General features: G+C 43.0%; 2 protein-coding genes across 2 annotated transcripts in view; one reads left to right on the plus strand and one right to left on the minus strand.

The window, feature by feature from the left end:
• col14a1a (collagen, type XIV, alpha 1a) overlaps positions 1–26,068 on the plus strand; it is a 129,964-nt gene that overhangs the window by 67,259 nt on the left and 36,637 nt on the right. Inside the window, exons 28-34 of the mRNA XM_079275921.1 lie at positions 5,826–5,969; positions 6,279–6,443; positions 6,597–6,635; positions 6,855–6,993; positions 10,106–10,248; positions 11,603–11,712; positions 23,210–23,368. Of these exons, the coding sequence (XP_079132047.1) occupies positions 5,826–5,969; positions 6,279–6,443; positions 6,597–6,635; positions 6,855–6,993; positions 10,106–10,248; positions 11,603–11,712; positions 23,210–23,368 (899 nt within the window). The remainder of the gene's footprint in view (positions 1–5,825; positions 5,970–6,278; positions 6,444–6,596; positions 6,636–6,854; positions 6,994–10,105; positions 10,249–11,602; positions 11,713–23,209; positions 23,369–26,068) is intronic.
• Positions 16,598–20,316, minus strand: LOC306782620 (uncharacterized protein; the record flags this gene model as incomplete). The annotated part of the gene is made up of 3 exons (XM_079276064.1): positions 16,598–16,898; positions 17,047–17,924; positions 20,307–20,316. The coding sequence occupies 3 exons, from the start codon at positions 20,314–20,316 to the stop codon at positions 16,887–16,889; spliced, it is 900 nt and encodes a 299-aa protein (XP_079132190.1). The 3' UTR covers positions 16,598–16,886.

Genomic DNA, 26,068 nt, shown 5'->3' on the forward strand with positions numbered 1-26,068 from the left:
AACTATTATTATTTCCAAGGTCATGAATGAACTTTAAATCTATTTTTACAAGAAACAATCTCGATAAGTAAACTTAAAAAAAACATAATGTGGAATATTTCTATGAAAATGCCAGTTTCCCCCTATTTGAGGACACTACTTGAAAATACCAAATACTGCAGAGAGGATTGACTTTAATGTGGGATTAGGATGCATAACAAGCAGTTTGGGGTTGTGAATCTGTTGTAAAGCTCATGTAAAAGCGCCCAGCTGTGCGAGTACACACGAGGTGAACGTCAGTAACGTCTAAGCGTTGATGTGGCTTTACAGGTAACGCTGGTTGTTAGGACTTTAACGCTCCTAGTCTCGGTCATGGCTCAGTGTCTGTTCAGAGTAATTGTGTCCTTGAGCTTCGCTATCAGCTTCAGAGCTGAACAGACATCATCTGATCGCACTTATCCCTTCCTTTCCCTTCTTACTCCTTCTCTTCTTGCCTATCCTCCATCTCCTCTACTCTCTTGCCAACCTCCCACTGTTCTCCCTTCCTCACTTTATGGCCTCTTTGTTTTCCTTTAACTTGTCCTCTCTTCTTCTCCCTTTACATTGTTTTCCGTCTTTTCCTCTGAGCATTCCTCCTTTTTTAGCCCCTGTTTTTCATCTTCTGTTTTAACCTCGTATACACCTACATCTAGTTTACTGTCTTATAGTTTAACAGGTGTATTAGCTGACAAGGCAGTGCGTGTGTGTGTGCCTGTGGTCTACAGCAGAACAGAAAATAAACCATGAAATTTCATCTTCCCCACACAAAGGGAATGAGGGGGCAGCAAGCTCTCACAAGGTCAGGCTAATGCTCACACAATCACAATGTCTCCCTCTCCCCTATTTTCTTTGTCTCTCACCCACACATGCTATGTCTCTCACATCACATACATGCTCATACACTGCCTCAGCGTAGAATTAATCCTCTTCAGTGCTCACACATTATGCCTATTCTTCAGTTTGTGCTTATTTCCACCAGTGACACCCACACAGCTTATTCTTTTTTTTTATATTAAAGTGACATAAATCATATATTATCTATTTATTTACAAGGTACTGTGAGAAGAATTGAACAGTAGTTCCTGTCCTGCTTATTGACGTTTTTATTCATGCTTTAGTTTTGATATTTTCCCCTCCCTTGTGGATCTTGATACTAAGCTATAAGACTACTGTACTGAGCCACATACTCTGTGCCTGAACCTCCTTTCTCACATCTTACTCCTCTGGTCTGTTTAGAAATAGATCAGTATTCTATCTGGCTTTCTAGACTGAGGCTTGCATTACAACCCTTTTCACTCTTAAACCTCAAGTTCTTCTGACAGACCCCATCAGGGCCCCACACTGGGTCTAAATCCCTCAAAGCCCTCAAATAAAAAGAAATATAGCTTTCAGCCTCTTTAACCCTGAGCCTCTGGCAGATATATCGGTGTGGATACAACTGCTAGAAAACAAGAAACCCCATGGCTTTAATGCCTTTTAAAAGTTTTTACTGTAAATGGCTAGCTCACTTTGTCCTATAAGCCTTGGGTCAAACACCACAGTAAGCTGACACATCTCTGGTCAGTGCCAGAGAGTATTGGACAGTGGATTCAGTTTTCTTGATCATGTTAATCCATTGTGAAACATTAGGTTAAAACCTGCTTCTTTTAGGAAGCAACCTGCATAATATTTGCTCACCATTTCACATCTGGGAGCGGCCCAGTAATCCCGGTCTCTTGGTTGGCAACAGAACTGCTGCTGTGTCTGTATGAGGGCTTTCCTCAATGGCACTGTGGAGGTTCAAAGAGGAGAGACAGCCACTCTCACTCACTTCTCCTTCAATACCAACTTACTCATAAGTATTTTCTCTATACCCCTTTTATAAATGGTATGTAAAGGAGGCGGCCCTCTTTAAGACTTCAGTCTGTTTTTCCCACCATCAGTACCTCCTCATATGAGTGTATGCATGTTGAGGATTCATTGTGCATTTATTCATTAAGGTATTAGTGAGCCTCTGGCTTGGTGATTGATTGATTTGATATCGTTGCAGCTGTAATAGTCTTATCCCTGTATATATATACTGCAATGTGTACATGAGAGTATGTGTGTCTTTTGAAATTGATGAATTCCAAGCCCTATATGAGTACTTGTGCTCATCTCTGACTCTGCTTGTACAGTATGTTCAGATTAAGGAAGTGTGAATAAATGTGTCCCCGTGGGCCAATGTGAAGATTAATGTGTGTGTTGAGATGTCTGACCTCCAGTATGTAAAGTAGTGTTACTTTTAATCCTTATTTGTACAGTAATATAGTCACACATTAGTTAACCAATATGTGATTGGCCTTGTTCAATGATTAGCAGCCAGTCTGACTTCTTCAGCTGTAGTAATGCAGTTGTGTGAGACCGTCACTCTATTTTAAAGGTTCATGAGTCTTTTATGTATTCAGGAATGGATGTATGAATGGCCCATGAATGAGTTTCATTGACGATAAAATCCAGTGAGACCCATTCAAAATCCATTGCATATTTTCTACAATGCATTGGATTGTCCAAATTTATTTCTTAGGAATTTACTGTAATGTTTCACAGATTAGAGGGTTTTATAGCTCTTGCTGTTCATAATAACCCAGACATATTATCACAATCTCCTCCTAGTCATACATCACCTGCAGCCTCAAACGAGCAGGGAGAAGAAGGACTCCTATTATATCTTGCACCAACGCTTTGAATTCTATAACAGGAGAGATGCACTCATACTTTTGTTTTCTCTTATGGTTTCCCTTCTTAAGTGTCGGCGAGAAAACTGGTAAACTGTAGCCAGACAGGAGGCCCAATCAAAACGGATATGGATCACTTCTCACACAAAAAGGGATAGATGGCTGATTGATGATGGGCTTTTGAACCCAGGATCCACTGACGTGTTTCTGTTTTAGTTTTTTTTCTCATCCTCCTTTCTTCCCCGTCTGACCTCTTTTGTCTTTTGTCTACCGTTTCTCCCCACTCTCTCTGTGCCCTTGTACCTGCCCTCCCTTTTTGTCTTCCACCGCTCCCACCCAGCCACTCCTTTATCTCATCCCCCGTAGGCTTCTCCTTTGCTCTGTCCTTTGTCTTACTTCATGCCTGGCTAGCTGCTGTAATTCCAGTCTTGCCCAGTGTGATCAGAGGACAGTGTAGAAACAGAAGTATCACTGGCAGATACCTGAAAACACAACACTTTACAGGCCAAGCACTCGATCATTTGTCACCACTGACAGCTCTGTAAATAATATAAAAATAGAGGAAAAAACAGAAGGAGGAGGCAGGGATGTGGTCTGAGGGTTTTGGTTTGGTTAGAAATTGGGAGACAGAGACAGCATACACATATAAAGCCATTTACGCCACACACTCCCATGTACAGTAAGTGTTTGGTCAATTTATAAGGCCTTTTATTGCTTCATCTAGTAGTTTTTATTGTGAAGTTGGCTGATACTCAGCACCTCTCTTAAGAACTCAGACTCACTTCTGAACACACAAGAGGAGTGAGAGGAGAGTGTTACAGGACAGAGGGAGTAAAGAGGATTAATGGCGGTGATTGTCCATTTAATTATGAAAAGGTCAGGTGGAGATGAGTAGGTGAGCTTTTTGAAGTATTAATGCAAATCATGATGGACAGTATACTAAAACTCACATTAAATACAAATGATCAGGGGACTGGTGGTTTGGAGGGCTTGCATGCAGAAGTTGAGTGTATTTGCACACACATTGTTGCCTTTATTCAGTCTGTGTGAAGTATTTAACAGTTAAGATCAATCAGTTTGTTTCTGTTATTTTAAGTCTCTTTTCGGCAGTGAGAGAGAGAGAGAGCTGTCTGGAGGCAAAAAGATCAATAGAAATAGAATAAAAAGAATACAGTATATATTTTGATTGAACCATTAACTTTGCAAATTAACTGCGTGTTTTGAATTCAATTTTTGAGAACTTGTGTTTTTTTTTTTGATGGTCTTGAAACAGTAATAGATAAAAGGCCTCATTAAAGACGCTGACACCATGGCTGCTTTGTTGTGAGGAGGTCTTGAAACCATTTCAAGCTGTCTAGAAGGATTTTTTTGACTGATTAAGTCTATAAGCAGGTAACGTGCACTCTGTCAGAGGTTCATCCAATTTAAACTTTTTCACAGACTTGATTTTGACATTTCCATCTTTGTCTCATCTCTTAGTATTTAGGTCTCATAGAAATACATCCGACATTGTCTGCCTTCTGGCATATTTTAAATGTTAATGGCGACTAGGCCGGAATCTGGTTTCAGGAGCTTTTAGGTCACTCAAGTCATGTCATAATTATGGGCTTCAAATTATATTCTATTATTGTCGGGGGAAGAAAAATGAACACTTGTTTTTTTTAATTAGCAAGTACATTAAAATTGTAGCAAAGGTCACAAGCATTCACACCCATGCTCGAAATGGAGAAGAGGACTTCTTTTAGACTGTTAATGAATACATCCGTGCTTTCAATAAATTGAATTTGTCTGGCATTTATTTCTTCCAATGAAAATATGAAGCTTCATATCACAAGATGGTGCTAAGAGTGGGGTGGAGAGGTTGAAGCACCACAAAAAGGAACATACTAGTGGTTTTGCTTTGTGATCTTTACTATAAATGTGTATGTTGCATTACTGCTGTATTGTTTAATGTTTTTATTGTGTTATTACTTCAAGGCAGCTATTGGTTAACATTAATTTCACTACAACATGAGTAATCTAGTAGAGTCTTGGAAATGGTTTGAGTTAATAATCACAAAAAAAAGCACATTGCAGCTTTTATTTTTCTCAGAGTTGTTATAGTTCAGTCAGAGACACTTACGTCAAGGATTTGACCATTTGTAACAAATGTCTGTACAGTTTGGCAGAGAAAGGCTCTGCTGTTTGAGGGAGCTCTCAAAGAATCTGAGCAGCAACAATGATTCTGCTGAGAGTGCCAATCCTCCCTTAATAAACACACTTGAACTTTAAATCTTAACAATACGATATATCACATGAGGTGGTGGAGTTAGCTGCGTCAGCAAAAGGAGCAGGCATGGACGTACCGGTAATCGGCACAGTAACATTATGATAAGTCTCAGGCTTTAACTTGCATATCCTTGCATGTGCTGTACACATGCAAGATTGCGATCAGATTGTAGAAGTGTATCTTCAGTGCTTTGCTTGAATTAACACTGTGCTTCATTTGTGTAACGTAACAAATGTATTGTAAAAGCAGACTGTAGCACGTTCTCTGCTACCCGGTGGGTCTGGGGAGCACAATGACGCCAGCACACGGTGGAATGACGGTTCAAATGTTCTTTATTGTCCTATACCCTAACGGGGCCTGGCCGTGTGCTCTCCTGCCTCGCCTCCGAGCACACGCCGCGGGAGCTTTCCGTGCTGTCCGTCTCAGCCTAACTCTGCGCTCGTCCCGAGCTGCCCCTCTCGCCTCCGTCTCTACTGTGGGAAGAAATACAGCCGAGAGTGAGACAATCAGGATCCGTTTCAGCTGCGCCTAATTAAGTCCCTTCCCGGCACCGTTCCCCGAACCACTCCCACACTCCGCAGCTGAGCCACCCACGCCCGCTACCACACAGACAAAAATACTGTGATTTATTATTATTTATCTAGCTTAAGTTTTTGCAATTTAATTTGACTGTTTTACAGAAATGAATGGACTTGAAAAGTAGAAATGAACACAACATCTCAAACACTTTAGCATGTTTCTAAAAGCAAAGGGCATAAATGTTAAATATAAATGTTACATGGGCTAACACATGCAGCAATTCTGTGTTTGTTAAATCAAGAGTTTCCTCTTGTCTTCATCAGGTCGGGCCATCCAACATGTGAAGGAGTCTATTTTCACCCCAGAAGGCGGAGCTAGAAGGGGCGTTCCTAAAGTCCTGGTTGTTCTCACTGATGGACGTTCCCAAGATGATGTCAACAAAGTGTCCAAGGAGATGCAGATGGATGGTGGGTTTTTTATAAAACAAAAATAAAATCATAGGTAGTTTGTTAAAGTTTTGAAAAAAACGGCAATCGATATCAGTATGTGATTCATTGTTTGTTTGTAAGTACAGACAAGGTGGAGGACTTATTCACCCTCTCAATTATTGGATTCATTATGGACTGTATGTCACATTTTACTGTTATAGGATATCAGACTCTTTAACCATTAGGTTTGAAACCAATAACCCCAACTATGTGTTACATTACTCCTTAATTAATCCTTTCCACCACTTCAAACTTGTAATGAATTCTCTTGTTTGACTCCATTCTCAGGCTATATCATCTTTGCCATTGGCTTTGCGGACGCCGACTACGGGGAGCTGGTGAATATTGCCAGCAAGCCCAGTGACAGACATGTCTTCTTCGTGGATGATTTGGATGCTGTGAAGAAAATAGAAGAACAGCTTATTACTTTTGTCTGTGAGGCTGCCACTGCCAGTAAGTAACACCACCTTGTGTTTAAAACAGAGACAGGGTAAGAGACCAGGAGGGAAAGGAATTCAGAAAAGTCACAGTCCTTGTTGGCGGAGAGACATTGAGAGAATGACTGTGGAAAGAAATATTAAGGATGAAGTCTTTACTGTCTTTCAGCTTGTCCATCTGTTTTGATGAGTGGTAACACGATGGCAGGTAAGGAAACATGCATAATATACTGTACAATCGTCACGCAGGCCCAATTAGTTTGTCAAATCTTTAAAAACAGCAAATTATGATGATGGTAATAACATGATGTCGGTGCACACTGTGGTCGGGGTAATGATTGTAATTAAAGTAATCAGATGGAGGAGGATGAGGAGGAGGAGGATAATGATAAGGATTATGCCAGTAATGACAAATTGTCTGTTGCAGGTTTCCGTATGATGGAGAAATTTGGCCTCGTAGAGAAGGAGTACAGCACCATACCTGGAGTTTCTCTGGAGCCGGGTTCATTCAACAGCTTCCCCTGTTACAGATTACACCGTGACGCCCTGGTGACACAGCCCACCAAGTGAGTATGTTCACGGGTTACAGTACATACTAAACTGTTTACAAAAGCACCGCTTGGATTGTGCTGTGCTTGAATACACCATTCTTTCGCCTCCTGCTCTTCATAGTATGTTCTGTTGTAGCGGAACACAAAATGTAGTAGGGGTATGATTCACAAGATACATCACAATAACATATTATATTGATTCATTGGACAACGTTTCGATAGTTGCTGATATCACAAAGTCTGCCAAGAAGCAATTTTGATTTGATTGATTTCAGGGGCCTTGCCTGTGAACGATATGGGATGATATCATATGGCCATTTAACACAATCAGTGACATTTATATCAACACAAAAAGCAATTTAAATAGTATTATTGGGCCTGTAGGATGAAGGTGCGCTTGGATGGAAATGGTAACCCAGACGTACCATGGGAATACAAAAAAACAATGCATATCTGAAAGATGATATGTATCGATGTTTTCACTTTATATTGTTGATCATTTAATCGATTTGTTCATCCAGATCAATGTATTGTTACACCTATACAATTTAGCTGTTCTCATTGATGTATTTTTCTTTTTTCTGGACTCAAACTCATAAATGCATCTTGTTAACCAAGGATGGCAGTAATCCCAAAGCAGCCAAGAAACCATTGATCAAGTCACATTCACAAACATGCCTTACATACATGCATGTAAGTGATAGCAGACAGAGTTGGACAGAGGACGTGACAGTTGTATTTGTTCAAACGCCATTGAGATCAAGATCACTTTCACAAGAGACACTCAAGAACAAATAACAAACATGCAAGGTTATAAATAAGATGATTCTCACAAAAGAATCATTATGACACACAGACACATTCTTTGACAGTTAAAAAATATAAGCAAAAATATCTACATGTTAAATCCATTTGACTCCTATTTAACCTAAAGTTTCCGATGCATTTCATAGAGTAATTCTGATCCTACTGCACTGTTTATCCATCTTCAGTATGTGTGATTGCTAAGTGACCCTCCCTTCTTGCCCTGGACATTGGGAGTGGTGATTGTCAGTGGGACACAAACACCAGAGCACTTTGAATTATCAGCCAGAAGTAGACACAGAGTTCTAGAACTATGCAACAGTCCTGCTAATGAAAATCACTTTGTTTGGATTATCTTTTAGGACACAGAGGTTCAGGTCCCACTCACAGCACCTGGGCTGTGTTATACTTGCTAGTAATTGTCACCAATACTAACCACAAAAGCTGATCTTGAAGATTGTAGAATTTGAGCCTGTTAGTCTCAGTGATGAAACTGTATTTCCATATGTGGTAGCCACACTCTAAATGACAGATATATCTGATGAATTAATGTAAATACACGCGTGTGCCCAAACATTTTTCCAAATTTACAGAGGCTGCAATTTTTAAAAAAACATCATGGAATTTCTGTAATAAAAAGAAATCAGAAAAAATCAAAATGCTCAGAGCAGAGGCAGATTATTACAGTAACATATTATTAAACAGGCAGTTACCACTAATCCCTGCAATTCCTACTGCCAAGCAACACAAAAGGAAAATTGGCAGATCATTCTCTTTAAAGGCCTCAAAACTCAATTATAGAATGTTTTTCCAACATTATCACACCCTGCACAAACTGCAACTCTGGTGTCAAAATTGTCAAAGCATTTCACCAGGTACTGTATGGCTCTAGTCTACATTATACACACAAAGCAAAACCATAGATTACTTCACTAATTTACATGTACTGCACACCTGTAGTTTCCCATGGAACCAACTTTTTGTATGTGTCTTGACTAGAGCAACAGACAAAGCACCCCACAAATAAACTCAGGCTGTGATTGATGGTCTGCTATCCACATAAGAAAATGCATTGCAGATCCTACTTTATATCTCTTTGAATTCTATATCATCTTCATTGCTCATACAGGACACGTTCAAGACCTATTATAGCGTGTTGTCTGATTAGACCCTGCCCAATCGGTAAGTATCAATAAAAGATTAAAGATGCCACGGTCATTTCCTCGGGCATTTAAATGGGTTTTAAATCACAGATTTAGACTATGACCACAAGTAATTAAAAGGCTTCACAGCATTAAGAGCTGATACAAATGACTGAAAACGTGAATGAGATGCTTGCAGGTGCAGGATAGAGGTGTTAATGTCTACCTAGCACTTATACTACAAGGGAAATATTCAAGTATAAAACCCATACCTACGACACTAAGGGATCATTCAATGGCTTCAAATGCTCCCGTAAAGTCTTTCTCTCTCGGATTTTGTCATTTTGGAGCTTTTTTTCTTGTTTTTTACAGTCAACCAGCTTTAACTTTAGCTTCCTGCTCTATGATTGTTCATTTTGTGAAAAGTGACATTGAAGAGCTCTCTGAAAAGTTAAAACGGAGACAATTTTAACCTGAAGTGCTCGAAGGCAGCTGCACAAAAAAGGATCGGCTCTGAGATCAAAAAGAGGCTGGCACTCAAAGACAGTCTAGTGCAGCCAAAAGCATTCACAAGAGCTGAAGAGAGTCAATGGCACTTTGAAAAAAGACACCTAGTGGATACATGCCTTTAGGGCAGGGGTCTCAAACTCATTTTCACTCCGGGCCACATCAGCATCATGGTCGCCCACAAAGGGCCGGTTGTAACTGTCACTACTCGTAACATATTGTTAAATAACTCTCTGCATTCACAGTTTAAAGTAGTCTTCAATGTACTCACAATACATTTCCATGTTAAATGTACAGTAACTAGCCAAAGAGCTGCTTCTATGACTGTTTAAGTATCTCATAATTTTGACTTTCAATCTCATAATTTTGACTTTCAATCTCATCATTTTGACTTTCTATCTAGAATTATGGCTTTCTATCATAGTTATGACTTTCTATCTCATAACTTCGACTTTCTATCTCATAATTTCGACTATGGGGATATTTTTATTATCAAGTATAACTTAAAAAAAAAAAAAAGAAAACAAATTTACTTTTTTTTTTTTTTGCTGGCGGATTCGCGGGCCACATAAAATGACGTAGCGCAACGGAGTTTGAGACCCCTGCTTTAGGGCATAGCTATGCTCACTATCTTTGTGTGTGTGTGTGTGTCTGTTCTCTAATGTGTGTACCAGGTACCTTCATCCTGAAGGTTTACCCTCTGAATACACCATTTCTATGATGCTCCGCCTACTTCCTGAGACCCCAGAGGAGCCTTTTTCATTGTGGGAAATCCTCCACAAGGAGAACGAGCCATTGGTCGGACTAATCCTGGACAGTAAGTTTCAATCACTTGTGTTGTTGCTCATCTTTTCTTTGTCTTTCCTGCATCATAACATATCACAGTTTGACAAACTCAAACAACGGACGTGTGCTGAAGCTCCTGCAGTCCCAATGCCTCCAAATAATCTGAGAGAGAGTATAATGCAGCAGATTTAGTTTTCGAAACGTTTCCGTCTTACCTTTGTGTCTTCAATCATTAATGAGAGCACTTCTGTTTGTGGAAGGCCTCCCTTACTTACACTGTCCTGAATGGGACAGACCATTAGTCTGGGAGAGCACCATGACCTCAAACTTAGAGGTGCTGATTCTTGTGTGCTTTGATCCGGCTGTGATAAGCCAAGTTCCAGAAATACTGCTTACTGTATGAAGCACACCCCAGGCGTCAAACTTTAGAGGCGTTTCGGATACTGACTTGGAGGAGACCCAGGGCAGACCCCTCACCTGCTGCGGAGATTATATTACCAGCTGGAATGGATGATCTTGGGAGTAGTTGGAGGAAGTTACAGGGAAAGGTCATTTTGTTTTGTTTTACTTTCCTTGTTGACCCCGATAAAGCTAAGCGGCAAGAAAAGGATGAACAAATTGAATTGTAAATGAATGTGGTTATATAGTATCATTATATAGAAGAATCCTGAACTCATGGATAAGTGTTTGATGGGCTGAAATTTAAGACAAAAGAAACAAGTCGGTAATGGCATTGCACGCATGACCGTTAACAGTAAATTGGTCCAGAGGTTTGAGGAAAGCTTACAGTATTTTAGCTCAAGTTGTACCACCATTATATGTACTTTTTGTGTCACAGATTAAACAGCAACCAAGTAATCAGCATGCTTACCTAATAATCTCTATGCAGTGATACAATGACACATTATTCTGCTTTTCATATTTTAACGTACAGAAACAAAAATATTGTGACAATCTCAAAGTTGAGTTGACATTGACATGGTAGAAACTCATAGTTGTCATTGCCACTAATGTAACATTGATTACTAGAATAATGGGGATGACGTTATAGTCTTGCCATCAAAAAAAACGACAGGCTTTTGCAAATCAAAGATTACAGGGATTTCATGCCTATTTCACCTTGAAATGGAATTATTTCATGCATTATGAAAAATTACATCGTATGAAGTTTGAATTTATTTCACAACAGACAAATGGCAGAGAGGCACAAAGATCAAGTTGTTTGTTGCTAATATTGTCCAGCCTGTTGTAATACGAAATATCTTTATTGGAGACAATAGTGTATTAAAAAAAAAGTTTTGACTTGATGTGAACATCAACCTTTTCTATCCTCTCATCACCTTCTCTGCCTGTCCCCCCCCCCCCCCCCCCCCCCCGCCCCACAGACTCTGAAAAGACGTTGACGTTCTTCAACTATGACTACAAAGGAGGCTTCCAGTCCGTCACTTTTCAAGGAACTGAAATCAAAAAAATCTTCCATGGCAGCTTCCACAAGGTTAGTCTTCAATATATGTGTGCTAAAAATTACTTGAATGATAAAACAGATTCATATTTTTTTGGTCATTGATAAAGGGAAAAAAATAAGTTGGTTCTAGTGTCATGCAAATGCGCAGGTATCAGGAACTTGAACCACTTTAACTCCGATCATTTGATTTGATCAATGAAATCTGTGTTCTCCTACTCAGAGAGCCTGTCCCACAGTGGCTGCCTGTGCCAATTTGCATTGCATATGACAAACCGTCATCACAATATGTAGTGGTAGTTTTTCACACAAATGTTGAGCAGGAAGCTTTCTGAAAAGAGACACAAATAAGGAAGATTAACTGTATTTTGATGTTTTTGAAGTGGTTTAGCCTGTTGGGTGGTTTTCCCGTGGCTCTCGATCTGGAGTTTTTTCTCTTGATCTTTCAACACCACTGTGATGAGTGTGTGCAGATGATGATAGCCCTCCTGCCTTTTCTGTCTCTACTTGCGCTCCACTGCTTTTTCCACAGCCATTTTTTTTAACTAGGTGAGTGTGAGTAAAACCGCAGATTTCATCACCTTTTAAGAAGTCATTGTGGACATTTGTCATTATTTATTTTACTTTTTTTAAATTTACGATATAGTAAAAAGAAAAATCCGTAGATAATGATCCAATAGCCCTTTTGCCAAACATGGAATCAATGCCACATTAATTACATGAATGTAATACCGCCAACAAAATACACAAGACCAGGTTTTGATCGCCATAGAAGTTACTGCATCTACAGCCAAACTGTACAGACATCATTAGCAAAGTGATGGTGTGGTGGTTAGTTTCCATGATTTTCACTGTTATTGCTTTTCCCTGATGACCTCAGATTCAACCACCAGAGAAGGTATTAGTTTGTCCTCCCAACTGATTCTCTGACAAAGACATTTCACATTTTCCTCAATCGCTGGGATTCTATCCAAATATATGTATGGACGTTTAGTTGTGTCAAATTAGTCGAACTGAATAAAAAAGGCAAATTTCTTTGACATTCACTCAATATGAGACAATTTTCAGCTCACTTGAGATGAGAAAGTGTTCTGTGAAAAAATAAACGATGGAATAAATAGGGATGCAAATGCCTCAACAGAATAAATAATGATATTGGTTTGGCCTCAGCAGGCCCAGTGAATGACAAATTCACTGAGCCAAAACACTTTGGCTTGAAATATCAACATTAGCTGAAACAAAATAATAACAACTTAACACGCTGAATAATAATCAGTTATTCTGTCTTAGCTTTGTCTTACTTTGAATTAACCGCATTGTTCAGGAGGTGTATTTACTTTCGCAGGGCTGATGGAAATGGACATTGGCATTTATTTGAATCACATTTAAACGTGTGTTTATTAACCTGACAAATCAAACATGAAAATACATTAGAGTCCAGGCAAAGTCTTTAAAGACGATATGTTTCTTGCTATAGAGCTGCTGTTGTGTACTTTATTTCCTGGAACCTTTACCGAACAAACAAATCAACACCAGCCCACCAACTCTCTGTCTTTCTTTATCTCAATTCACAAAATGTCAGGGAGTAGCTGTCCATTATTCTCCGTCACTTTTTGTCTTTCATTTCATTGTTTTCTGTCATTCTGCTTGAGAGCATGACAATGTTGAGACAGGGAACATATGCAGAAGACTGCCTTGGCCAGAGGATTCGTCTCCGCTCAGACAGAATGCCGAGAGGGGCGTCTGTGTGCGTGTGCATGTTTGTGTGTCAGTTATAAAGGGATTACCATATGAATACACTTAGTGTGAAAGCAGCGATACCCGGCAGGATCTGTCCCCGCTCAGCAAAGCACACACATAGACACACAAACTGAGAGAAAGAAAGAAAACACAAACGGGTGAAAGAGAGAGAAAACAGAGCAGAGGAAGAAATCGCTTGTGACACGAAGAGGAATACAGATAGAAAAATAAAGAGACGAACATTTAGAGAGACATTTAGACAGAACAAATAAGTGAAAGTGGTCTTCAGTATAACTCACATATTGCTCAGACACATATTATACTCAAGTCGTATAAACACCATTTATCTATCTTCCTAAATGATTAAATGGTGTGACAGCCCCCGGGGTGGACAGGGGGTTTCACGACAACACTGACCAATAAACACAACCAGTCGGCAGATAAACGGTTCAAGTGAGGTTTTTACTGAAGGTAGAGAGTGGAAAGAGGTAGGATAGACACTCAATAACACAATGTCCGCTTTCCAGAGGGATGGTCGGTGTCCAAGTCCACGGTTCGGTGCACAACGGGTATTCCTCAGCCGGTCCAGGGCGCGGGCAGGAGCAGGGTAGTCGTACAGGCAGGGGTCGTGAGCCGGGCGGGTAGTCAGACGTTCCAGGGTGATCCAGGGGTAAGGCAGTCTTCTCCAAGGGTTTCGCTGATTAGGCTCCTTCTTCTTCTTCTTCTTCTTCCTCTTCTACTCCTACTCTCTCTCGGTTTCCTGTTTCCTGGGCCCTTTTGTAGTCCCCTCCTCCTCCTCTGATAGGGTGTGGTCGCTCCCTCGTCTCTCCTCCTCAGGTGTTGCTTGTTGGGCTGATGGTGGTTTGGCGCTCTTTTCCATTCCCTGACATGGGGGCTCCGCCTCCATGTCAGGCAATATCGTCCCTCTATCACTACCCCTCTGGGGTTGCCCCTCCGGCTGCCACATACCCCCCCCCTTAAATCCGACCTGGGGGGAGGACTGCTCCAGGAACCTAGGGCGTCCCGTCTTGACAGGGCGTCCGCGTTTCCATGAGCGGCCCCGGATCTGTGGACAACAGAGAAAGCATACGGCTGAAGGGATAAAAACCAGCGGGTGACCCTGGCGTTATTGTCTTTCGTTCTGGACATCCATACCAGGGGGGCGTGGTCCGTGACCAGGGTAAAGTGCCGTCCCAGCAGATAGTATTTCAATTCCCCCAGAGCCCATTTGATGGCCAAACATTCCTTCTCGACCGTGGCGTATCTTGTTTCTCTAGGTAATAGTTTTCTGCTTACGTATGTGATTGGGTGCTCCTCTCCATCCCTCAGCTGGGACAGGACGGCACCCACCCCGGTCTCGGAGGCATCCGTCTGTACCACCAACGGTTGGGTAAAGTCCGGGGTCACCAGCACTGGTTCGGAACAAAGTGCTTCCTTCAGCTTCTCGAAGGCGTCCTCGGTCTCTGCCGTCCAGACGATCCGATCTGGCAGCCGGTTTTTGGTTAGGTCCGTCAGGGGCGCTGCAAGGGCAGAGAACTGGGGAACAAAACGTCGGTAGTAGCTAGCTAGACCAATGAATGCTCGTACCTGTTTCTTTGTGCGGGGGCGGGGCCACTCCCGGATCGCCTCGACTTTCCCTACCTGGGGCTTGACGCAGCCGCGGCCGATGGTGTACCCCAGGTAGTCAGCTTCCCGGAGGCCGAGGCGACATTTCTTGGGGTTGGCTGTCAGCCCCGCCCCTCGCAGAGCTTTCAGGACTGCTTCCAGTCTTTGGAGGTGAGCCCCCCATTCCTCCCCGTGTACGACGATGTCGTCCAGATAGGCTGCCGCGTATTCTCGATGGGGACGAAGTACCTGGTCCATCAGTCTCTGGTACGTGGGGGGGGCTCCGTGGAGACCGAACGGCAGCCTCTTATAGTGGTACAGGCCCATGGGAGTAGTGAAGGCCGTTTTTTCCCTGTCTTCGGGGGCCACTGCCACTTGCCAGTAGCCTTTAGTCAAGTCGAGGGTGGTTATGTATCTGGCCCTCCCGATGCGCTCTATCATTTCGTCCACCCTGGGCATCGGGTAGGCATCAAATTTTGAGATGGCGTTGAGCTGTCTAAAATCATTGCAGAATCTGACTGAGCCATCTGGTTTCGGAACCAACACTATAGGGCTGCACCACTCGCTAGTCGAGGGTTCGATGATGTCTGCCTCCAGCATACTCTGTACCTCTCTCTCTATCGCCCCCCGGCGGGCTTCGGGGATGCGGTACGGCCTTAGTTTTACCTTCTTCCCGGGCTCGGTGATTATCCGGTGTTGCACCAGTGTGGTGTATCCGGGGTCCGGGGAGAACACGTCTCGGAACCGATCCACCATTTCCCGGACGTCCTGCTTCTGCCGGGGGGTCAACTCTTCTCCCACGGGTACCTCGACTGGCTCCGTTTTTCCTGGGGGTGTAGAGAGAGAGAAACAGAGCATGGCATCCCTACTCACCCATTTCTTGAGAAGGTTAACATGATAAATCTTCGTCGGGTGCCTTCGACCTGGTTGCCTGACTCGGTAGTTTACCGGCCCCAATCTTTCCATAACTTCATAAGGTCCCCTCCATCGGGCTAAAAACTTACATTCCGCCGTGGGCACCAGGACCAACACCCGATCCCCTGGGTTAAACACTCGGGGTTGTGTTCCCCGGTTGTACACGCGGGCTTGGGCCGCCTGTGCCTCGGCCATGTGTTCTCGGACTATGGGCCAGAGTGATGCCATCCTCACCCTCATCTCCTCGACGTGGTCCACCATGGTGCGGTAGGGGGAGGGTTGGTGTTCCCAGGCTTCCTTGGCCAGGTCGAGTAGTCCCCGGGGTCGTCGACCGTACAGGAGCTCGAAGGGCGAGAATCCTGTAGACGCCTGGGGCACCTCTCTGATGGAGAACATAAGGAATGGCAGCAGTTGGTCCCAATTCTTACCGTCCTGGTCCATGGTCTTTTTCAGCATTTTTTTCAGTGTCTGGTTGAATCTCTCTACTAGGCCGTCCGTTTGGGGGTGATACACCGACGTCCTCAGTTGTGTCACCTTCAGCATGCCACACAGGTCCTTCATGATCCTAGACATGAACGGGGTCCCTTGGTCGGTGAGAATCTCCTCCGGTATTCCGACCCTGGAAAACAACATCACAAGCTCCCTTGCTATGCCCTTGGTGGCCATGGAGCGTAGGGGGATGGCTTCGGGATACCGGGTGGCGTAATCAACAATAACCAGGATGTACCTGTGTCCCCTGTTGGTCTTGGGTAGTGGCCCCACTAGGTCCATCCCGATCCTGCTGAAGGGGACGGTGATGATCGGCAGGGGCACCAGCGGGTTTCTGTGATGGGGTTGTGGGGCCACTTGTTGACATTCGGGGCAGCTCCGGCAGTAATCTTCTACGGCCTTTTTTATTCCGGGCCAGTGGAACCTGGCCCTCACCCTTTCCAGGGTTTTCTCCACTCCTAGATGGGCACCTAGGAGATGGGAGTGGGCTAACTGTAGGACAGAGGGTATAAAAGGACGTGGCACCAGTAACAACCTGAGGGGGGCCCCGTCCCTCATTACTACCTGGTATAGGAGCCCGTTATATATGGAGAAATGTGTGGGAGGGAGGTCTCTTACCCCGTCCAGTGGTCGTCCGTCTACGGCGGCCACCTGCCGAAGGGCGTTGGCTAGGTTGGGGTCCTCCAACTGGGCCGTCCCAAACCTCCCTGTGAGGGGCCCGGGTAAGATGGGCTCCTCCGGGTCCTGGGGAAACAGCCCGGCCAGCTCCTCTTCGTCGAGGGAGGGGGTATCTGCTTCCTCGGGGATGGGCGGCGCCTCTCCTTCGGGCTCACTGGGGCTGGAGGGTCCGTCGTTCTCGATGGCTGTGGCATAGACGTCATCGGGGTTGGGTTGGGTGGCCTCCACCAACGCCCGGGCCACGGCACTGGCGACTCCTTCCGATAGGGGAGAGGTGGAGATCTCCTCCCCCAGCCCACAGATGGCTTTCTTTTTGTACTTTCGGGGAGGGGTCGTACCTTGTTTCACCACCAGGCTGCGCCAAAGCTCCTGGAACACGGGCAGGTCTCGGCCGACGAGCACCTCTACGGGGAGTCCTTCCACGACTCCTGCAGTGCCGATGTATCTACCCCTCGTCGTGTAGATCTCTAGGGCGGTGGTGGGGTATTCGCGGGTCTCCCCATGGATGCACGTGACCGCTCGGGTGCCTGTTAGGAGCGGGTACTGAGCATACGTGGGTCTCACCAATGTAATGGCGCTCCCGGAGTCCACCATCGCTGAGGCGTCGCGGCCGTTGACTTTGACAGGGGTGAGGGGCATGTGGTCCTCGTGAGTGGCCCAGCATCCTGTAATCAAGCCGCATGGGCGACTCCCCTCACTGGCCGTGGGCATGGGTGCGTCCTGGCGGTGAGGGCATTCCCAGGCGATGTGCCCGATCTCGCCGCAGTTGTAGCACCTCCTCTCTTCCTGTCCAAACGCCGGCCGACGTCGGGGAAAGCCTGGGGGGAAGGAGGGAGACACATATTTATTTTCCTCAGTTTTACTTTTTTCTTTGCGGGTGGGCCCCTCTAATTTCTGGTTTCTTCCCCCCCCCACTAAAGCTTGTGCTGCTTGGTAACCCTCCATTATTTCCACCAGGTCCTCGATGTTGCGGGGGTTTCTCTGGCCTGCCAATTTTTTTGCCTCATACGGGAGTGATCTGATGTATTTGTCCATGACCACGCGATCGGTGGGCGACACCTCTGTTGGCTCTGCGTGTAGCCAGGCCGTCGTAATCCTTTTGATCTCATGCATCTGGGCTCGCGGAGAAAGTGAGGCGTCATATGACCATTCATGAAATCGTTGGGCCTTTAAGAACAGCGTGACCCCGCATCGCTGTAACGCTTCCGCTTTCAAAACCAGGAAGTCAACTTTTCCAGCGCGCTCTAAGTCCTGATACGTTACTTGCGTTTCATGGATCAAAAAGGGGGCTATTAACTCTGCCCAGTGATCTTCTGGCCATTTTTCGCGGAGTGCCGTTGTCTGGAATATTTGAAAAAAAACTTCAACATCGTCCGCTGCCGTTTGTTTGAGAATGAAGCGCGCTGGATTGGCTTTCTCCACGGTATGTTGCTCCTGTTGGTTTTGTAACATGCCCTTGATTTCGCTTTGCATGGCCTCCGCGCGTTCTGTTTGCAATTCCATATATTTCTCCATTTGTATTTGCTGTTGGTATTGTTGTTGCTGCTGGGATTGGAGGATTTGCATTTGTAATTGCATGGCTTGTTCGTGGCGCTTTTGGGTTTCTTGGTTGCTAGCGATTAGCCCCGCTAGCAGCTCTTGAAATGGCACCGGGGCGGCCATGCTTACTGGGTCGGTTGGTCTATCGGTCAGCGTTGCCAGAACCGGGTGGTGCCCACATTCTCCACCATGTTGTGACAGCCCCCGGGGTGGACAGGGGGTTTCACGACAACACTGACCAATAAACACAACCAGTCGGCAGATAAACGGTTCAAGTGAGGTTTTTACTGAAGGTAGAGAGTGGAAAGAGGTAGGATAGACACTCAATAACACAATGTCCGCTTTCCAGAGGGATGGTCGGTGTCCAAGTCCACGGTTCGGTGCACAACGGGTATTCCTCAGCCGGTCCAGGGCGCGGGCAGGAGCAGGGTAGTCGTACAGGCAGGGGTCGTGAGCCGGGCGGGTAGTCAGACGTTCCAGGGTGATCCAGGGGTAAGGCAGTCTTCTCCAAGGGTTTCGCTGATTAGGCTCCTTCTTCTTCTTCTTCTTCTTCCTCTTCTACTCCTACTCTCTCTCGGTTTCCTGTTTCCTGGGCCCTTTTGTAGTCCCCTCCTCCTCCTCTGATAGGGTGTGGTCGCTCCCTCGTCTCTCCTCCTCAGGTGTTGCTTGTTGGGCTGATGGTGGTTTGGCGCTCTTTTCCATTCCCTGACATGGGGGCTCCGCCTCCATGTCAGGCAATATCGTCCCTCTATCACTACCCCTCTGGGGTTGCCCCTCCGGCTGCCACAATGGCTAACATTAAAATATTAGAGAGAACTTAAAGCTGTTTAAGCACTTCAAAAAATGTACCAGTGCTTCTTGAGCTTTAACCAGCTCCTGTCTCTAACCTAAAATACCATTTTAAACTTCTTTTATGACCTTAACATTGATCATTTTATTGATCAGCTTCAGTTTTGTTAAAATCACACCTTAAACAGATTCCAGTCCATCTTCATAATCACCATCATGTCATACAATTGTATTAATACTGTATATATTTAATCAGAAAGGCAGAAACATAGAACATTGTTTTGATTTTTTATTAGATTTTTTCATAACGGGACTAACAGGACTTTTATATATAACCATAGAGCTAACCATATTTATATTGTGACTGTTAAAAGAAAAAAAAACACATGACAGCTGCCAAGTTAGTGATTAAATACTGTCAAATGTTTCCAGCTGGAATGAAACATTTGTTTATATTTCTCCTTTTTTCCCACTTAACAAAACATCTGTGCTTAAAGGGACAGTGTGAAGTATTTGTTGGCATCGAGCAGTGTGGTTGCGGCTTGCAACCAGCTGAATACCCCTCCACTCGCTCCTCCCTCTCCAAGCTGAGGTAACGCGAGCTGGGTGTATCTTTGAAAAAGCTATCTTTGTTTAAAAGTTAAAAGACCAGTTTGTGGATTATTAGTTATACAGTTTTATCCATTGAGCTGAAAGCAGCATTTGAGGGTTGATTTTGCAAAAATTGCTGACCAGAGAGGACAGGAAATGAGAAAACCCTCTGGCTGTGTGTGTGTGTGCAATATGAGTAAGTGCACGTATAGTACGTTATTGCGTGGATATAAATGTTTAAAACACATAGTGCATGCTCAAAAAAATCATACAAGCTTTACAGGCAGCCATTCGAAGCTCACTGAATGCACGCACACTCTCAAACACACTCTTTCAAGCATGCATAATGCACATGCACATTTTTAAGTGCAGGTCAATGACTGCTGAGTCAGCAGAAATACTGATAGCCGCATCTACTTTGGCCCACATTATCTAACAGCATGTTTAAAAACTGCCATAACAATTTGTGTGTGTGTGTGTGTGTGTGTGTGCCAATTTTCCAATTATATCCGAGACGCTTCTTCACTTTGTGTTTAAAAGCTACCGAGAGGTGAGATAAAGTGAATGTTCTGAAAATGTCTTAATTTATTTCAGTCCTTCCACTCTGTTCTGCTCTTCTCTTCTTCCCTCACCTCTTCTTTCATATTTCAATGCAAGGATGGGGATCCTTTGAAAACTTTACTTTGATCTTTCATCTCTTGGAATCTGCCATACAATGTGCATTCAAACATTATTGTTTTTATTTTCTTATGACATAAATTAATTCTATGTTGAGCGATAAAAATGCCATAAAACTACCATAAAACTATTCAAGGAAGTTCAAGTTGTCTAACATTTTGCGTTCGGAACATTGTTTGTTTTTTCTTTTCTTGTTTTGATATTTGTATTCAGAAAACATTGTTATAGCTTTGCATTTCGGTTGTTTTTGCTGTTAAAGTGCAACAGAGTTGTTGTTCAATGTCCAAGATTATTCCAAAGTCATATGTGCAGCATGACAAAGATAATGTCACAAATCAGTAATTTGTCTGAAAAATGATAAGGAAAAAGAAGTCCGATAAGGAAAAAAATAAAACATCGGCGAACAGAGAGCCACAAACAAATAAGCTGCTTCATATTGAAAAAAAGATACTGTTGATGTGTTCGTCAGCAGCAGCATTAAAACATATTAAACTCTATGTCTAATTTGGCTAATTTGTCTTTTGTTAGCAGCACTATTACCTGTGGATGCAGCACAGAGTGAAATACTTCATGCTATTGATATTCTTTTATGCTTTGTCCTTGTCTTTTTGTGGTCTTTCTTTGTTTGTTTGTTTTGTTCGGCTTAACAGGAATTCAGATATACAGGGAGATGAAGCCCAAGCTGTTAACAAGTTAAAGGAGCAGTTATGGAGTTTTATACATCGTGAAAATGTACTTGACCAACATAAATAAGTGGTCAAAGTTGAATTTACCTGAGAGACAAATGTCACTCTCTGGGTTTGCTAAGCATGTAAAGCTTCATCCATCTGTACTTACAACTGCATTACCATGGGTCTATAACATAGCTTTTACAACAATAAAATCCGATGGAGTTTACTGTGAGCTGTAACTCAAGTCTCCACATGTAGATTTCCATCATGTACAGACGGGTTATGACTGGAAAAACGTTCCCAAATTAAAAATACAGAGGCTGCTTGTATCATGTTCACAACCTGTAAATGTCTATATATGTGAAAAAATGGGAGAATAATATTTTTATGTTTTTCTATACATGTCAACTATTACTGTCCAGATCATTTTTTAAAAGGAATATATTTGACTTGCATTTGCTGAAAGCAGTTATTTATAATGTTAGCCATTAGAGTATTCGGCAGTGTATGCTCACTTGTGAGAATATAGCCCCCCAAACAGCAGTTTCTTGAAGGATACAGCATCTTTTCTTATGCTTGCTGCAGTTTTCTGGCTTTTTCAGATTTCATACAGCTCAAGTGTGAGGACAGAGGAAGAGTTCAATTGTCAATTTTCAACAATAAACTTCCTCCAGACTGAAAATAAGTCTGAGTCACTGCTGGAGTAAATGGAGGAACCAGACAGCCTGAAGGAGAGGGACTGCCATCTTTAACACACACACACACACACACACACACACACACACACCGAAACATATACGTTTATACACCAATGCCCCAGACCTTAACTCCAACCACTAAATGCCACAAAATACTGGCAGAATGCCTGTACCTTAGAGGATTTTCATAATGTTTTATATCACACAAGTACAACACACACACACACACACACACACACACACACACACACACACACACACACATGCATCATGTCTTGTGAAGTGTGAAAAATGGAGGATGACAACAGAAACTCATTATAAAGCAGCCATCCAAGGAATTGGCCCTGACACTTGAATATGAACTTTGTCTGACTTCACATTATCTGCACCTTGATACTGTGTGTGAACGTGTTGAGAGGTGTATGTGCTGCACTCATGCTTCCATGTTCCTGTAACATACAGAGCATGCATATTTTTAATGAGGATGGGAAAGAGTGATAGAAAACCTCCCATAATGTTGAAACACGCAGGTGCTATAGTCTGTTTTATTGCTACCCATCACCAGAATGCTGCTCCCTCTTTGCTCATTAACCTTGTGACCAGTTGCATTTCACAGTTTGCGGCTCTGGCAGTGGTTTCCTCTAAGAAGGCAGTTTGAGCTCACAGGCACTCTGACTGGACGGGCCAATATATGTGTTTAGATGCTTTTAACCTGCATTTATAAAAATCACACTCAAGCAAAGGAACCCATTTTCGTTGTTATTAGTCAGTAATTAGGTGGCCTAGTGTTGTTGGTGCACATAAACAGAGGTGACCACAGATACAAGACCTGTGAAAATGCTGCACTTAAAATGATGAAAGAACTCTGTTTTATTGACTCATCTATTCAGTTGTTAGTTCTGGTGCTTATTTAAGGCAATAATGATGGATAATAGAGACTGATTAAAGATTGACTATTGGGATAAATTACTTGCTAAAATAAGACAAACAGTCCATCTCTATCTCTTTAAACTGTTGATGTTTTACCATAATCTCAAGATATTTGGGTCAAAACAAAAAGTAGATACATTTTCACATCTACCTGTATTTTGGGAAATGCTTCTATCTTATGCACCGTATTCTCTCTCTTCCATACAGCTCCATGTAACCATCAGCAAGACGTCTGTGAAGGTGGTGTTAGATTGTTCTGTGGTTGGAGAGAAATCCGTCAATGCTCCCGGTAACATCACCACAGATGGAGTCGAGATCCTCGGAAGGATGGTTCACTCCAGAGGCAGACGGGACAACTCTGCTCCAGTCAGTATGAATTCTTGTCTGCATAATTGTTAAGTGCACACTGAATATAGGGTGATTGCATACCTGTATGTTAAGGGTTCCCGCTGGTCATGGGAATTTGATAGGTGTACTCCACACTGGAAGTTTTTGTTGCATTACAACCTAGAATAAAAAGGGATTTGTATTTTATGCAATGGACCTAAACAAAATTAAAAAACAAAACTTGTTTTCAAGAATTCAAATAAATAAAAAGGGGTGCGTGCCTATGTTCAGCCCCTAAATAAGATCTGGTGCTACAGTGTCGCATGATCGTGTCACATGATCTAACGGAGAATTAAATCAGGTACTCCAAAATGGCACCACAACAAATCTGCCAATAGAGGACTAAATACTCAAGGCAGGCAAGGAGGACACTGATCAGAGGAGCAACAAAGAGACCAAAAATAACCCTGAACGAGGTGGAAGATCTCCACCACAGAGATTGGAGTATCTGTCCATAGGACCACTTTAAGCTGTACACTCCACAGAGCTGGGCTTTATGGAGGAGTGGCCAGAAAAAGTAATTTCTTAAAGAATAGGAAGTAAACACTGTTGGAGTTCCCCAAAAGGCGTGGGGTGATGCCAAATGTGTTTTATTAATCTGTTCTCACATATTCATTGACAAAAAGGCTTGTTTACGATGATCAGTCAGCAAGGTGGGTGTGTCAACCGTTGTGGCCCATGAAATAACAACCATTAATATCACAAAACATTTTGGTGAGTCTCTCAGGGGGGAGTTCATTTTTCTTATTGCAAGTGGAAAATGTACAAAAGTACTTCTTAGCTGCTCCAAAGAAATTGATCAGGTGGAAAATGCTGTGCGAATAAGTTTTAATGGAAGAAAATACAAAATAATGTGACATTTTCTTTATTTATCTCCAGATTTTCCTTTACTGGACAGTCATGGTTATTGATGTAAAAATATGTTGTATCTGTCATGTTTGGAAAGGTCTTAGCAGAAAGTAACTTTTTAGAAATATTTAACCAATAAGGTTGCTTTAAAGTGTCGGTGTATATATTTTACTGTCTGTATTTTCAGTTCTCTGGAAGTGAAGTCTTTAGTTGAAGAACTTGTTTTAGGTTTCACAAGAAGCGACATTTCTTATCATCTAGTGACTCTGATTGGGTGTGTTGTGCCCGGTCATAATGACAGCTGAGCCTGAGGATTTTCAGCTGGGGAGTTGATTTAGAGGATTACAAAAGGGACAGTATATCAGCATGAATAAATTAAATCATATCATGACAATCGTGACTTTTTTCATTGAGAAATTTCAATCAGCATTTCTATGAATCTGGGTCAACACCCTAAACTGATCACTGTAAGTCTGTATCTTTCAGTTCTCAACATTAGTTCTAGTTGGACTTCCCGGCTCCTTTAAGTAAGTAATAGGAGGACTACATATAATCACCAGGATAAGACTGTTTCACACGGGCTGCAGAGTAGGCCTTCACTCGAAAGGAATTAAAAACATTGTTGGGATCTAAAGGAGCGTGTTTGGGTTATCAGCATTTAAGAAACTGAATTCTTGACATCAATAGAATTATTGATGTATGTAACAATTATTAATGATTATTAATATAAACGGGGCACCACCCTGCGAACAGGGACCAATAACCAAACGATAAAACTAAGTCTCATAATTAGTAGTCACTCATAATGTCAATAGTCTGCGTATGACTATACATTCAGTGACAGTGAAGGTTTTAAGTTCGAGCACAGGCTACTACATACAGTCTTATCAAATACATATGCACAAGTAATCACAGACGACTGCTCCTGAAAGTATAACAGAGTTTATTGAATCAAAATAATAAATGATCAAATCAATTAATATTGCAACCAACAAACGTTATCATACAATTTTATATGCCTAAACTAAAGAATGAATAAAATGGATGAGGGTGTATGTCTGTGTGTGTATGTGTATGTGTGTGTGTGTGGGTGAACAGGAAGGAGTCTTACAGCTACGCTAAAGACTACAAAGATGGCGGCGTCGAGTGACGCTGGCCAAAGGGGAGGGGCCTTAAGAACTACAGCTAGAAACTACAAAGATGGCGGAGTCGAGGGACCCGGACAAAATGGCAGAATGGGGCTGCTGTGCGTAATTCACGTTTGCCTGGGCAGCACGTGATGTGAGGCGCTCGTTTGAACGAGGTTCCCCAGGGGTAGAATTCGGAGCTGTGTGTGTGTGTGTTTCGTGAAAGGAGGAAAGAGAAAAAAGGTGGGGGCTCATGAATCAGACTTCTGCGCGCGGTGCGCGTTGTAGTGAGCCTGAGTTGGCTGGCTCTATCACGCATAAATATACCGCTGTCGTCTTGAGAACTGCCGGTAACTTATGCCGTGATAAACCACGCACCTCAGCTCACTCACCGAGTCGAGTTAATGAAAAGAGAACTTCCACACGGAGTGGAAGACAATGAATGAAATTAATCCCAAAGAAACAGTCATAGTTGATACACAAATACAGCGGCGCTTCTCTGCGCCGTAATGATTGCGTAATACCTCAATATCACGCGACAGTCTTAAACACACAAAAACACGGGAATATCAACATATAAATGAATGGCCTGAATTAAACTTAAGTTAATTTAAGCTAAGCTATGCCCAAATGCCAAGAACCTTACTTGTAGATGCTTCGTTGCAACGTGGAAGTGTCCGTGGCAAAGCTGTCCGTTTTCCTC

The sequence above is a fragment of the Melanostigma gelatinosum genome (genome assembly GCF_949748355.1).
Source record: "Melanostigma gelatinosum genome assembly, chromosome: 9".
Taxonomy (NCBI): Eukaryota; Metazoa; Chordata; class Actinopteri; order Perciformes; family Zoarcidae; genus Melanostigma; species Melanostigma gelatinosum.